Source organism: Bidens hawaiensis, unplaced genomic scaffold (assembly GCF_021521415.1).
Source record: "Bidens hawaiensis isolate Kalapana, Puna unplaced genomic scaffold, B.hawaiensis_p1.1 tig00001960_1, whole genome shotgun sequence".
Taxonomy (NCBI): domain Eukaryota; kingdom Viridiplantae; phylum Streptophyta; class Magnoliopsida; order Asterales; family Asteraceae; genus Bidens; species Bidens hawaiensis.
In genome coordinates this window covers 1644564-1660626 of record NW_027491108.1, presented here as the reverse complement: position 1 = coordinate 1660626, position 16063 = coordinate 1644564, and the positions used below count along the sequence as shown (strand labels likewise).

At 43.8% G+C, this 16063-nt stretch overlaps 1 protein-coding gene across 1 annotated transcript; it reads left to right on the top strand.

Annotated features, from left to right (window-relative positions):
- Positions 1–3643: 3643 nt before the first annotated feature.
- LOC143600612 (cyclin-D3-1-like) lies at positions 3644–15563 on the top strand. Its single transcript, XM_077078248.1, has 4 exons — positions 3644–4202; positions 4334–4538; positions 14757–14887; positions 15248–15563. Exons 1-4 carry the CDS (start codon positions 3729–3731, stop codon positions 15422–15424), a joined length of 987 nt encoding a protein of 328 aa, XP_076934363.1. The 5' UTR covers positions 3644–3728; the 3' UTR covers positions 15425–15563.
- The last annotated feature ends 500 nt before the right edge of the window (positions 15564–16063 follow it).

The following is a 16063-nucleotide window of genomic DNA, read 5'->3' as shown; positions in this document are numbered from 1 at the left end:
TTCGTTTTGTTGGATTAAGAATAGAGTGAAATTTGGTCTTCCTCTTGGACGGATTGGTGTTGTTATCCGACATGGGTCATTATGTAATTGTTTTTTTTCATAGTTACTTGTAGAACTTTTTCCTTATCTTATGTTAGTATATTTTTTCCCCACTATTTAATAGAAGGTATAATTGCAACTCACTCTTTTTCTTTATTATTATTATTATATCTGACTGTTAGTTAACATGTAAATACATAACTGCTTGGTTGTTTCTCGTTGTTTTCTATTGAAAATTGTTTCTATTTTGTACAACCATAATCTCATACATCTAACTTTGTAGCCATGAAAAGATTTCAATATTTAACTTTCTACGTGTTACATGTATCGGACTAATTTATACCACCATTTATAAATATAATAAAAATGTTGTAACCAAGAAATAAAAAACTCACACGTATACACGTGAAGTAATTACGTAAGACAATGATTCGCTAATGACGTAATTACTAGTTAAACCACATTTAATTAAGCTTATATGTAGTTCTACACGTTCACACTGCACATTAAGGCCCATTGTTTCCCGTCTACTGTGGAATAAAAAGTTGTTAGCTCTTTTATAATATAATTTTTTGATCCACCTCGTCCAATTTTCTGACATAGATGTATTTTTAATTGTAACTAACATGATTAATGATGCTTACAAACTTGTTCTATATAATATATACATTCTATAATTAAAGTTGGCATCCAGACTGATGATTTCGTTCATAATTTCTATTAAGATTTATTATCAACAATAGCTTAAAAAAACAAGATTATGTAGCTTACATGTTCCGTCTTGGTGTAGGAACCAACCTCTATACAAGATGAAGATCATGGGATTATTAATTATTTGTTTGTTTTGATAACCTAGAGAAAAAGCTACTTCTCGTAAAAACATAATAACTTCCTGTTGATTAATGAGTGTTAGGACAACCTCTCCAATGAACATCAAAGTAAACTATTAACGATAAATGAAAACAATTTTAAAAGAACTTGAACTCAACATGAATATTTAGTCGTGTCAGGCTGTCAGCCACACAAACCGACATATTGAGACAAAATTTGAGCTTAGTTAGTTGAAAGTAGGGGTGTAAACAAGCCAAGTCAAGCCCGAGCTCTAGCTACTCGCTTGGTGTAGGCTTGAGCCTGATTCATTTATTATTTAATTTATGTGCATTTACAATTACACACACATATTTGTATTAATAAAAATATAAACAATGCACTCGTTCAGGCTCGCGAGTCGATTTCAAGTAGCTTACAAATGGCTCGCCTCTTTTGTTACCTAGTTGAAAGCTCTACTCAAGGAAACAAAATCCAGCTAACGTACGATTCATCTCAAGCTTGAACCATTGTTTGGCTTGTACATGTTCGAGTTCCATGATTATATATAAACCATATAAACTTGCTTGAGTTCTAAATTGTTTATAAACCTTTATAGGTACATATTGACTTATTGATGTAGCCCATCCGACCTATCAAATTCATATCGAACGAAAACGATGTTAGATTGACTCGTGCACCCGGTTTGCTGTTCGTTAAGTCTTGTCTTGCCTAAACATATAGAAATAAAAAACAAGTAGAAGTTTGTCAAATTTCTATATTAGTGAAACTTTTGGTTATGGAGTAAAAGTAAGTATAAAGAAATGAAAGGTAGTAATCGTGGGGCCCGGTCTTCATGGAGGGGTAGGTTTCACCCTGCCAATGAAATATTTGCACACCAAAACCTAAACCCATTAAGTACTTCGGTTTTTTTAATTCTTATAACATTTTTAAAAAGTAAGTTAAATAATAAACTATTTTTGTAATGAAATATGTTGTAGGATACAACTTTGTAATATGAATTACAATAACTAACTAGAAAAATGGAATAGCCATGACCGGCTTAATATCCTTGGAGGCCTAAAATTAACTAAAAATTTGAGGCATTTTTCTCTTTTTTTCTTTATGCGTATAAGGTTCGAGAGTATACAAGAATTATAGAATTTTGATAATATACAGTGATTATAGATATGAAACATCCTCTTTAGCTTGTGGCACATCAATAAGTTACTAATTCTAAAAAAACTCTACTTCCAAATCTCATAATACATAGCTCCTATTTAAAATGGAGGCACTATAAAAGTGGAAGCCTAAAACGATGGCCTCATTTAGCTTAGTTAAGAGACGGCCCTGGAAACATCTTAACCTTTTTATTCACGAGATCCAATATTTTTCTAACTAGACTGGTTATTGAACCTGACGGATTTGTTTGTGATGTGTATAAATTTACAGAAGTAAAAAAAATGGAAGTAATTAAATCACTTTTACAAAAAAATATATATATTCCAAACTTAAAAAGCCACAAAGAAAAAACAGGCAAAAAGAAAAGGAGGAAACGATTAACACATTATATTTTATTTATTTATATTTTCTTATCCATGTATTTTTATAAATATTTTGATCAACAGATGGTTTTCACATATCTTGAGATTCTAATTATTAATAAAACAATTAAAGAAACAAAGCATGTATAAAAATATTATCAACATGTTTAACAATTAAAGGAAATCATGTGATTTCGTTGAGTATGTGTCATTCTCATATCGGATAACTTTAATGTCTCTTAGTTTACAAAATTTTATTTAATGGTCAACGTGAATGAATACATACATACCGTGTAAAGTTATACGTAAACAAACAGTCACCTTGTACTCACCACTTAGAGCACCTCCGACACGCTCCAGAAGGTCCATAATCCGAGGTCTAGATGTGGTGACAATGAAGCGAACTAGGTGGGCTCGAACCACTCGTGCGGTGGGGGTGGGTGACTTCAGGGAATGAGGTCGGTGGGCTCGGACAAAGTGATTGTGCCATCCTCTCTCACATTATTAAGTATATAGTTTTCAGATTTTTTAATGGTAGTTTGTGAAGCCTTGGTGTTGTGGGAAAACTATTCGAAGAGTGCATAACCCCATGGATAAGCTCACACTAACCTGTCAATTTAGGATCCAATTCGATATTAAGAGGTATCGGGAAGGAATTGAAATGGAATAATATCGATTCAAACAGAAGAAAAGGTTCTCGATTGATTCAAAACACTGTACCTATGAAATTGAAGGTTTTTATAGGAAGTTTGAATTCTAATAAAGTTTGCTGAGGTGAAATTAAATGGAGGTTTGTGAACTTCTCTTTATGTGCTGCAAACAAATACGAGCCGTAGACAATTAAACATCATATAATATGGGTGTTTAAAAAGTGCAATAGTTAAATGTCCGTTTAACAAATCGTAACTAAACATCCAGTTTAATTGGAAGCTCTAAAAATCTAAAACTAACGCTGTTTAACTATTTAACTAGAATCGTCAAATTAACTAATTGTTCGATCGATTAAGTGGAATTGTTATATTTTAAAAGCTAAAAGAGAGTGATTTGACTATGATTAACAACAATTATGCATACATAAAGAACCCACGCCATCTCCACTTTGGTGGGATGGTAAAGGCTTAGGCCTTTGGGTGAGAGGTCCAGGGTTCGATCTCTAGCAATGGCGGTTTATTGTAAATAGTAGGAGGCAAGCTTAAACATTCAAAAAAAAAAAAAGAACCCACGTACATATATATATATATATAGAAAGAAACAAAGTAAAAGAATTCAAAGGCCAATGGATGAAACCACACTTATTTTCTCTTTAGTGTAATAATCAGCAATCAATCACCAAACCCAATGGCCATTTTATCACCATACTCATCTTCTTTCTTGGACACACGCTTCTGCAATGAAGAACAAGAACATGAAGATGAGTTAACACAAAGCACCATCACAGATTCCTCTGATCTTCATCATATCCATCCATTGAACCTAAAAGACTTGAGCTGGGAACATGAAGAGCTTGTCTCTCTTTTCACAAAAGAACAAGAACAACAAATGCATACCCCTTGCACTTTCTCTTTTGACCAAACAGGCCCCTCTCTTTCTCTTGCTCGGAAAGAGGCTGTTGACTGGATCCTTAAAGTCAAAGCTTATTATGGATTCACACCTCTTACAGCCATTTTAGCCATCAATTATCTAGATAGGTTCATATCTAGTATCCATTTTCAGAATAATAAACCATGGATGATGCAGCTTGTTGCTGTTAGTTGTCTTTCTTTGGCTGCTAAAGTTCAAGAAACTCATGTGCCTTTGCTCTTAGATCTTCAAGTATGAAACTTTAATATTATATATACCTTGTGCATATAAAAATATCTATTATATGGGTTTTGAAAATCTTGTGTGATTTCTTGCTATAATGATCACATGGTCTTGTTAATTTTCTTGGATCTCTATTGTAGGTGGAGGACACTAAGTTCTTGTTTGAGGCCAAGAACATACAAAAAATGGAGCTTTTGGTGATGTCAACACTGAAATGGAGGATGAATCCAGTGACACCAATCTCATTTCTTGATCACATTGTAAGAAGGCTCAGATTATTATCAAGTCATGTTCATTGGGATTTCTTCAAGAAATGTGAAGCTATGATTCTTCACTTAGTGTCTGGTAATGTTAATGTCGAACTTAATTTTTTTTCGATTTAGGTGGTTTAAGATTCAACCAAGTATTTCTAGAGCTTAATTTGTACTTCTAAACTGCTCGCTACCCCTGCGAACGCAAGTTTGCTTGACAGCGAACTCCATAAAGTTTGAAGAGGTAGGTCCCAGCAGAGACCAGTTGGTCCCGCAAGACTCACCTTGAACAGGGACGTCTGCGCAAAGGCCATCTGCTCCCGCAGGACCCACCATGCTCATAGAATCTTACGCGCAGTACGCAAGCTGTACACGCAGGGAAAGCCTCCCAATGGTGAAGTACCCCGCCTGTTCCCGCAATTGCGGATACAAGCCATCAGGGAAGGCTACCCGCAGACAGCAGGGCTACACGCACAAGACACTAGATACTTCAGTAGTCACATGAAGGAATGAGCAAGGCGGGAACAATCCCGCCTAAATGAGCCAGTCTGTATGATTCTGAAAGATCTTTTGTACTATACCTACCAAGGTATGGATAGGACAGACGATCTGACCAGAACAGCCCATGAGCCAATCACAGGGTGACAGCTCACCGACAACAGTGCGAGGAGGAGCACCCTCTAGTACTGTTTGTCACTATTAGCCGCTGCCTACTCACCAACCCTTACTGTGGGGCATGCGCAGCCTACAGTTGGTGGAATAGTGTTACTGTTGGCCGTAACCTATTCACCAACCAGCATGGCCTGCGTACAATCCACAGTAGGTGGGACGTGCATAATCTACAGTTGGTGGAATAGTGCAGCCGACTTTGTTACTGTTGGCCGTAACCTACCCACCAACCAGTATGGCCTGTGCATAGTCCACTGTTGGTAGAACATGAATACTATTCAGCCGGCTGTACCTTCTAGGAAACCTACCTTCGGCTATAAATACTCCAACATCTTGGAATGGTAAGATCATCTGCTATCCAGTTATCTAGCAATCTCTTAATATACACTTATATTCAGAGCAACCTAGTCTGATTCTCACGCCGGAGGGTGGTCACAAGGAGGAACCCCCCCCCTTCTCAGTGACGAGCTTACGGTGTTTGTTTTGCAGGTCTCCTGAAGAACAGCCTTCTCAGCTAGACCTCATCCGTGGGAAACATTACTTAACCCCCAGATTATCTATAATCTGTACAGGGTCACTTAGTGTTTCTTCATTGGCGCCATCCGTGCATAAAAGCTAGAACTATTTTAGTTTTTTCACAATTTCTGACGAAATGGTTAATGTTACTCCGGTCCAAAGGCCTGTAACCGACCAAGAAACCCCGGTAACCACCCCAGCAACTGGGGGGAACACCGGCGGTTATACAATCCTTACGAACACTACCCCGACTACCCAAGCCGGGGCAAGTGGAGTAAATATGCCATTGGGGTTCACCGATACCCAACCGGAAAAACGAACGAAGGTCCCTCGCCAAACACTAGATCAAGTGAAGGAGTGGGCCGAAGCACGGCAAAAAGAATTCCAAGCCGAATTGGATGAACGCTTGCGTTCAGTTCAACAGGCTGACGAATTCACCAGTACTCGCCAACACCTCAATATGAGCAGTGACTGCGAGTACTCAGAAGACGAGTTAGAGTCCGATACCGACGCGAACCCTCGCCATAAGGCGAAAGGGAAGCGTAAGGACACGGACGTCCAACCAAAAAGGAATTTTGGGGAAGCCTTCAAACCAATCGCCGAGAGAAACCCGCGTGACTTCTCCAAAACCTTTAGACCAACTGCTACAAATGCAGGAAGGTCGAAATTCGCAAGAGACATTGCGGAAGCAATTGCACCGAGAAGTGCCAAACAAATGTCCAACATTGGCACTTATGATGGTCTATCCGACCCAGACGACCATCTGAACAGGTTCATTGCGGGGGCTACCGTCAGCAACTGGACGGAACCCACGTGGTGCTACATGTTCCAGATGACTCTGGTCGGAGCGGCCAGGGCATGGTTCGATCGTTTACCGATCCACCACATTTATGACTGGGCGGACTTTCAGAACAAGTTCAGCCAGCACTTCAGCCAACAGAGGAAGTACACTGAAGAGCAGTGGACGATCCTCAACTGCGTGAGAGAGGAGGATGAATCTTTACTAGACTTCATCACTCGCTTCAACTCCAAAAAGCTTAGTCTCGGCAACATAAGTGAGGATCTGGTTCGCGCCGCCTTCATCCAAGGCGCCGAATACCCAGAACTTATCCGCACGTTGACGGGTAAGGATGGCATGCCATCAACTTGGGATGCCATCATGACGGCGGCAAAGCGCTTTGCCGAGACGGAAAAGCAACTGGGAAGGGATCTTCCCCAGAGTACACACCTCTACACGCAGAGGACAAGAGAGAACAATGTCCGGATCGCCCGGCAGAACAAAAAGAGGAGGCTAGGTATTTGGCAGTCAAGGGTAAACTTTGACACCTCATCCAGCTCCCGCCCTCTTGTTGGCGGAAGGGACAACACACATCCTTCAAATCGAAAACACCGGTGGACGCCACTCACAAAGAGCGTCACGGAGATATTTGCCACGGAAAAATTGCCATGGCCCAAAGCCCCATCGATCCGGCAGAAACCTAATGCGGATCAAAGCAAATCCTGTGATTTCCACGGGACAAAGGGTCATGGTACTGAAGAGTGCACATCCTTGAAGGATATTATTGAAACATTTGTCAAGGATGGAAGGCTTGCACATCTCGTGGCATCGATCAGGAAGGGAGGAAGGAATGACAACCGGTACAGAGGTAACGGACGAAAGCCAGTCGACATCAGCATCAATATGGTTCATGGCAAGGTCAGAGGAAGGAAAAGACGGGTGACAGAACCATGCGCGTGGAAGGAAGCTGAGGTGCGCTTCCCGCGAGTGCCAGGAGGCCCCAGCAAAGAAGGCCCCATCGTCATCAGAAGCCAGCTGGGGCACTACATCACCTCCCGCACTCTTGCTGACAACGGCGCTTCATCGACAGTGATGTACAGACAGTTCTTTGATAAGCTGGATGATGAAGACAAAGAACGCTTGGAAACGGTCTACGCTTCAATGGAAGGGTTTGATGGCAGTACAGAAACACCCCTGGGTATCCTATCTTTCCCCGTTACTCTTACTGATGGGAATCATTCACGCACAGAAGACGTGGATTTTGTCGTGATGAAAAAGCCACACCACACATACGACATCCTATTCGGAAGAGACGGGATGGCAAGATTCAACGCCGTGGTATCTTCAGTCCACGGCATGATGGGATGGCCAACAGCTGAGGGTGTAGCAATGATCTCTGGCATTCCCCAGAATTTGGTGAGCGATAACGGCACCAACTTTGCTGACAAGAAGCTACAGCAGTGGCTGAAAGAACTTCAAATCACCCACACCTTTACCTCAGTGGCACACCCGCAAGGTAATGGTGAGGTGGAAAGAGCAAATAAAAGCATCGTTGAAGGCATAAAGAGAAGACTCTTGAAACACAGATCCGGCTGGGTGGACGAGCTTCCGCACGTCCTTTGGGCAAACAGAACATTGAAGAAGGCCAGTACGGGAGAAACCCCGTTCAGCCTCACTTATGGCACTGAAGCCATGGTCCCGGTCGAAATTGGTCTACCCTCACCAAGGGTCTTGAGTCAGCCAGAAGACAATGATGCGGAAAGACGGTTGGATCTTATGCTAACCGAGGAACGCAGAGACTTAGCCGCAGTGCGTGAAGAGAACTACAAACGACAAATGCAAAAGTATTACAACACGTGGGTGAAACTCTGCAACTTCAAGGAAGGAGACTACATACTGCGTAACAACGAGGCTTCGAACCAAGAACGCCCAGGAAAGTTGGCCCCAGTCTGGGAAGGGCCATATGTTATCAAACAAGTTCTGGGAAAGGGCGCATACCGGCTCGAAAGGCTCGATGGAACTCCAATCCCAAGAACATGGAATGGAGCTCAATTACGCAAATGTTATATGTAGATCAATTCCAAAACTTGTAAAGAAAAGGCCAAGAGCCACTTCTAATGGAAATGATTCTTCCTTTCATAATGTGTTTACCTTTATTCTTATGAACTCCCCACTGGTGCCGGTGTTTACCACATAAAGGGGGAGAAGTAAGTCGTTACGTGTGGAAGGCGGCAAAACCCGCATAAACACAACGTTAAAAATAAGGGAAACCTACACGCAGGTATGATGTAAGTAAAGTTTAGCCATCCTTGTAAGTGCAAGTGACGGTCTTATCCGCACAATCACAAATAAGGAAGCAAAACTTCAAACTATCATATACCACGTTCAAAGGTTATCCTAAAAAAAAAAAAAAAAAAAAAAAAAAAAAAAATTACAAGGAAAAAAGGAAAACCTACACGCGGGTCAGGTATGGGTAAAGTTTAGCCATCCTGCCAAGTGCAAGTGACGGTTCTATCCGCACAATCACGAAGGAGGAAGCGAAACTTTAACCCACTATCAACCACGTTCAAAGGTTAACTTATCCTAAATACTTAGAAATTTCGAGGGAAAATGAGGAAAACCTACACGCAGGTTAGATGAAGGTTAAAGTTTAGCCATCCTACCAAGTGCAAGTGACGGTTCTACCCGCACAATCACGAAGGAGGAAGCGAAACTTTAACCCATCATCAACCACGTTCAAAAGGTTAACTTATTCTAAAACACTTGGAAAATTGCTAACTTGAACTTATACGCAAAGTCATGAGTTTATAAAGCAAGGAATCCAAAGAAGGAAATAACAATCTTATACGCAAAAAGATTTATATTTCAATAATATATTACAAGAATGGCCAGGTTACTACCCGCCTAAAAGAGAATCTATACAAGTCTATCTTAGCAATGGAAAGGGATCTTCGGGGTCAAGCTTCAGGGCCGCTTCCACTTGGACCCGCTCCGTCAGAAGAACGGGGTGGTTCAAGGAAAGCTTTGAGGACAGCTAACCCATCATCAGCAACAGCTACTTCATCCACCTTTTCCACCACTGGATGCGGGAAGGCGGCGTATTGGTTCAATACTTGGTCATAAATGGCTTCGGTATCCACATCGAACAAAGGGAAGTTGGAAGGCGGGAAGCCTTTCTCAACAAACCCTAGACCAAGCATGAAGCCGGCCTTTTCCCCATCCTCATGAGAAGCATTGAGGGCTGCGGTCATAGCATCATCGTAAGAGGTCTCTGAAAAGACCCGACGCACAACCTACAAAGAAGAAAAAATACAAGTATTAGAACCTTTTCTTACAAAAGAAATGCGTGAAGATAAAGCTAAACATACCTGAGGCAACGCTTCTCGAAGAAGCCATTGGAGGGCAGCTTGAGCTTCGGTATGGGCGCGTTCAGCTTCGCTCTTGTTAAGGTTGGCAAGTAAAACTTCCTTAGCGGCAGCCTCTTCGACGCCCTTAAGCTTCCGCTCGGTCTGGTCAAGCACCCCCCTCTGGTCCAGGATTTCCTGGAGTTTCTTGGCATCTTCCATTGCCAGGGCATCATGAGCGCGTTGGAGAGCCTCTAATTTGCCTTTCAGCTCCTCATTCTCCAAACGCAAAGGCTCAGCAACGGCTTCAGCCTGGGCAGCCCTCTCGGTTGCGTTTCGCGCAGTTTCCCTGGCCAGCCGAAGCTGTTCATTCACAGCTTGGGCAGCCTTGGAACGGGCCTCGAGTCGCGCCTGAACTTCAACCTCGAGGTCCTTAAAGGCCTTCTCCTTGGCGGCGGCAGCTGCCGCCAGCTGTTGGTTCTCCTCCCGGAGAGCACGCGCTTCAGATACGTCTTTGGCGCGAGCTGCTTTCAACTTGTCGTTTTCACGACAAAGCAGCTCGACGCGCGGCTGCATCCGGGCCTGGAGAACCCGAAGCTCATTGGTTAGCCTACCCTCCTGGTAGCTAGCCATGGCTTCCCCCAACGCACCATGAGGAGCAGCGTGGCGAGCCCAGTCCACGCACTCCACAGGGGTACGAAGGGTTGTTCCTCGGCGTATGTTCCATCGTGGAACATACACTTCATTGGAATCCGACACTGCAAAAGAAACAAAGACAGTTAGGAAAAGATGATAAAAAACAAGGGAAAAAGAAAGGAACCCTACGCACCTGTAGGGTCAATGACAGGCCGATATCCGCCAAACCCATCACATGAACCTAAAGGAAATCCATCCAACAGGTCAGGCAGATGGGAAGGTGGCAAAGATCGGCGGGAGGCCCTGCGCGTACCTGATGGTCCGGCTGTCGGTGCCGGTGGCGCTGGCATGGTGGCGGCCGCCGTGGTCGCCGTTGTGGTCGCCGCCGCGGTCACCGCCTCCTCAGCAGCAGCAGTAACCGCCGGCTCCGTGAAGGATGCTGTAAAAATTGCACTCACGGCCGGCGGTGACGTCATCTCGGCCGGAACAGTTGGCTCGAAGGAACGAGCAACTGGACCAGCGGATGCAGGCGCAGGCGCCTGGGTCGACGCCTCAGGAAGGCTGACCGAGCCTACCGTCATTGGCGGGGAGATACTCCCCTGCGTTTCACCCCGGAATGCGTCAACATCCACGCCTGCACAAAGAGTGTTAAATTCATGAAGTAATAAATCTAGACAAACTATTAGTGTACTTACGGGTTTTCTTGACCCTGAATGTACGGACGGGCGGGGAGGAACCCGATGGAGCCGGCCTCTTGGTACCGGTCACCGTCGACTTCGATGGTTCTCCGGAGGTAACGGTCGTAGCCTCCGGAGCAGTGGTCTTCTCACCACCGGGCTTCCCCGCCACCTCTTCACTATCTGACTCCGAGTCAGATAGAACCACTGGATCAGCTGTGGAGGCCTTCTCTTTCCCCTTCACGCCGGCAGCAGCCTTCTTCTTCCGCACAAGGGGAGGACCATCTGCGGATTCCTCAGAAGAAGATAGGATGTAAGGATTTCCAACAGCGGGTACAGCATTGAGAGGTTCGGGATAGAATATCTCCTTACCTGGCCGCCGGTGGCTCAGGATCTCTTGGCCCGGCGGATAGACCTCCACAAACCTATCCGCCGTTTGCTCCAGGATGGGCAACTCATTGTCATCCAGAGCACGAGTGCCCACCCGCACGGGACTGTCAGCTTCCCGCGGGAACAGGAGCGACTCCAAATTATTCCCCTCTGAAAGAAAAGAAACAGTTAGAAAATAAACTAATATCAGCAAGAAAGACAAGACATACCATAAGGAATAGAGTTCAAACCGTATTCGAGAAGGATAGGAAACCGAGACGCATCCTTCCATACCCGGCTCATCCCCAGCAGCACCATCCCGGACTCCGCAAACCGGTAAACCGGAGATTGGACCCGAGATATCTTCGCGAACCATTCCGCCTCCTGGTAGCTGGAAGCGTGAAGGCTCGGAAGCGCTTGACCCTTCTTGAACTTCATAGCAATGGGGATGGCGCGGGCAGAGATGTAGAAGAACTCCCGCTTCCACGATCGGAGACTGCGCTCGGTCACGCAGATCTTCAAACCCTTAATACGGGTTGTCAGGGTGTTCCACCCCTGGACGCACCTCCAAGTATAGAAGGTCATCAGGCGGTTCACATAGGGCTCAATACCCAGAATCCGGCACACCCACTCGAAGTGCCGGACCTTGGCAATCGCCATCGGATGCACCTCGGTCAGGTGCACCCCGTGCCTCTCCAGGACACGGTACATAAACTTTGTCAATGGAAACCTAAGGTTCCCATAAACAAAGAATGCAGCATATACCCCGATCTTGCCACTGGGGGCATCGTACACAGTCTGGTGGGATTCAGGAAACTCAGGCTCGAGAGACTCGAGCATGAACTTCCTGACGATGTACTGGTACTGATCGACAGGTAGAGCACACTGGCACTCGCCAGCAGTGCTCCTATCGTTGGCTACAGCTTCAGCATCATGAGAAGACATTTTTGCAGAAAGAAGAGTGATTTCGGGAAAATGCTTGCCTGAAAAAGGGGAGTATTTGCCGGAAATCACTAAGAAGAAGAGAGGTGAAAGTGTGAATTGCAAATAACCCTCCTCCCCTTTATATAGTAATCGCAATTAATGCGGTGAATTTAATGCGGAGAGAGAAATCGATGGTGCAATGAAACTATGACACGTGGCAAAAAGCAAGCTGGCAACAGCTGTTGAAAGGACGTGTGCCAGTAATTTCGCGGCCACGCGCCCGAAAAATCGCGCCCACGCGCCTGAAAAAGCGACTGGAATGACCATGTTCTGTCACGTCACCATAACTTCCTGCACGTCCTGACACAGTCAGAAGAAACTGTCGCACGACGTTTCAGATGTTTGGATTGTTCTTATCCTTACCAACCTTTTGAATTTCAAAATTCAAAATTCAAAAAGATTCAAAAGTAAGCGGGAAAATACCCCTTACCTTGGCAACCAAGTAACCATAAGACGGGTGCGGGTACAGTGTTAAGGCAAAACCCTTCACATACCTAGCACCCGCAGGGAATTGAAGCCAAGAATACCCCGGCAACAAAGTAACTATAAGACGGGTGCGGATACAGTGTTAAGGCAAAACCCTTCACATACCTAGCACCCGCAGGGAATTGACGCCAGGGGTACCTTGAAAGTACAGTAACCGTAAGACGAGCGCGGGTACAGTGTTCAGGCAAAACCCTTCACATACCTAGCGCTCCGCAGGGAATTGAAACCAAGAAGGATCTTCTGGGCAATGCTTGCGGAAACGGAAATAACATCCCCGCAAAGCGGGGAACGTCGAGAACTACATTGTTTGAGGCTCCAGGATGGAATTGGTGGTTTAAACATAATTGATCACTATGTTCAAAACTACCAAAACCTCAGGGAGAATCCACACAAGTGAGACTCAACGCTCCTGACTTGCGAGAAGGTTACATACCTACCCGCATCATACCCAAAGATCAAGCAAAAAAATCGGGAATTTTTGCAAGTGACATTAGGAAACCCGCGGGAAGAATCCCCACGGAGAACCTTAAAACTAAAAACCCTTCTCAAAACCCCTTGCTTAAAGTCCAAAAGTTCACCTCACTTTATTAAACATTCATGAGAAGAACATTGGACTGGGGGGACTTGAAGAGGTAGGTCCCAGCAGAGACCAGTTGGTCCCGCAAGACTCACCTTGAACAGGGACGTCTGCGCAAAGGCCATCTGCTCCCGCAGGACCCACCATGCTCATAGAATCTTACGCGCAGTACGCAAGCTGTACACGCAGGGAAAGCCTCCCAATGGTGAAGTACCCCGCCTGTTCCCGCAATTGCGGATACAAGCCATCAGGGAAGGCTACCCGCAGACAGCAGGGCTACACGCACAAGACACTAGATACTTCAGTAGTCACATGAAGGAATGAGCAAGGCGGGAACAATCCCGCCTAAATGAGCCAGTCTGTATGATTCTGAAAGATCTTTTGTACTATACCTACCAAGGTATGGATAGGACAGACGATCTGACCAGAACAGCCCATGAGCCAATCACAGGGTGACAGCTCACCGACAACAGTGCGAGGAGGAGCACCCTCTAGTACTGTTTGTCACTATTAGCCGCTGCCTACTCACCAACCCTTACTGTGGGGCATGCGCAGCCTACAGTTGGTGGAATAGTGTTACTGTTGGCCGTAACCTATTCACCAACCAGCATGGCCTGCGTACAATCCACAGTAGGTGGGACGTGCATAATCTACAGTTGGTGGAATAGTGCAGCCGACTTTGTTACTGTTGGCCGTAACCTACCCACCAACCAGTATGGCCTGTGCATAGTCCACTGTTGGTAGAACAGGAATACTATTCAGCCGGCTGTACCTTCTAGGAAACCTACCTTCGGCTATAAATACTCCAACATCTTGGAATGGTAAGATCATCTGCTATCCAGTTATCTAGCAATCTCTTAATATACACTTATATTCAGAGCAACCTAGTCTGATTCTCACGCCGGAGGGTGGTCACAAGGAGGAACCCCCCCCTTCTCAGTGACGAGCTTACGGTGTTTGTTTTGCAGGTCTCCTGAAGAACAGCCTTCTCAGCTAGACCTCATCCGTGGGAAACATTACTTAACCCCCAGATTATCTATAATCTGTACAGGGTCACTTAGTGTTTCTTCAAAGTTTTTAGCGAAAAAATTGTCAACCAGAGTTTAACCTTAATGAAAAACTGTATGGAGTTCGTTTGCCAATCAAAAAAGAAAAAAGAAAGATTGACTAGAAAGTTTTTTTTTTTAAACGTAAAAGTGACTTATGAAATGAAAAGATATAACTACACTAAGAATTCTAAATCAACTACTATTTTTCTAATGTTTTTTTTTTCAAGATTCAAGATTCATGTGTTACAAACCATCTGTGTTGGCAACAGCTGCAATGCTTTGTGTTGTAGATGAAATCGATCCGACCAATTCCATTGGTTACAAAAGTCAACTTCTGGATCTTCTCAACACCAGTAAGGTTTGACTTCTTTGTCCTTTCCACTATTGTTTGCTACATGTTTTATGTACAACTCCCATTGCTCTTGAAACAACATGTGATACAACGAATGGTTATACAAAAGTACTACGTTTGAAACAGTCACAGTAAACACACTGCTTCATTTGTGCTGGCAACAAGGGTGATTTTGTCTTATTGTGTTGGTTACTACTTACTAGATTAGAAGCAATTTACTAAGTTACATCTAATTATTATAACTAATTTTGCCATTGCATGATTTGATCCAATATATTGTGGTGCATTTGACACAGCTTACGTAACAAAAGATCAAAATGTATGCGCATTCGAGTTGTACTTACACCCATAGTTACTTGTGCGCAGGACAACATAAACGAGTGTTACGAGCTTGTTATGGATATATCTTGTGATAATCAAAATAATAAACGAAAACGTGATGGAAATGAGACAACAACTTATCCTAATAGTACATCAAATGCTCGCGATTCCTCCCTTAAGAAAAAAAGAATCGATCAACAATTAGGTTTGGTTCACTTGTAAGCTTTCAACCACATGCAAGCACTCGGTATCCATATATGACACAGTGCATGGTGGTTGAGAACCGGTCCGCTACAAATTATGTTGTTATGGTCAAACAATTACTCTATCGTTTTAGATCGTTTTTAGTCTGAGATAAATTAAACTTATCTTTATCAAGCAACGAACATATATTTATTGTTGATGTTGAAAATAAAATTCATGGCAAATTTGTAGTGTAACAAAAAGGTGGAGGATTCATTGATAACCTTATGTCGTGTATGGTCCAGTACTGGCTACTTTTTATGGCTGTCATGCATGCAGTGCACACCATGCACGCATTAGATGATGCCAAGGATAGCGAGTATCTTATTTGATAGGTGGGAGATTTGTAGGCCATAAAAAGTAACGTTTATACTATAGAGTTATTATATTAATGCACATGATACATTATTATATATTTATATTTATCTTTTGTGATGCATGCTCCCCTCACTTTTTACCATTTATAAATCAAGTTTCAAAATTCTAGTTATTGTAAGTCATAACTTAGGGAAGTGGGGTGGTCCGTTATAGCGTGGCCATCACGCGTGATGGTCACGGGAACACCGTCGCCGGTCCTCTCATCACGCGTGATGGGGGGGCGGCCATGATGGCCATCAC

Coding starts and splice junctions, on each gene's coding strand:
- LOC143600612 (XM_077078248.1), top strand. CDS start 3,729: ATGGCCATTTTATCACCATACTCATCTTCTTTCTTGGACACACGCTTC. Junction 4,203..4,333: donor CTTTGCTCTTAGATCTTCAA/GTATGAAACTTT, acceptor TCTCTATTGTAG/GTGGAGGACACTAAGTTCTT. Junction 4,539..14,756: donor GATTCTTCACTTAGTGTCTG/GTAATGTTAATG, acceptor TTTTTTTTCAAG/ATTCAAGATTCATGTGTTAC.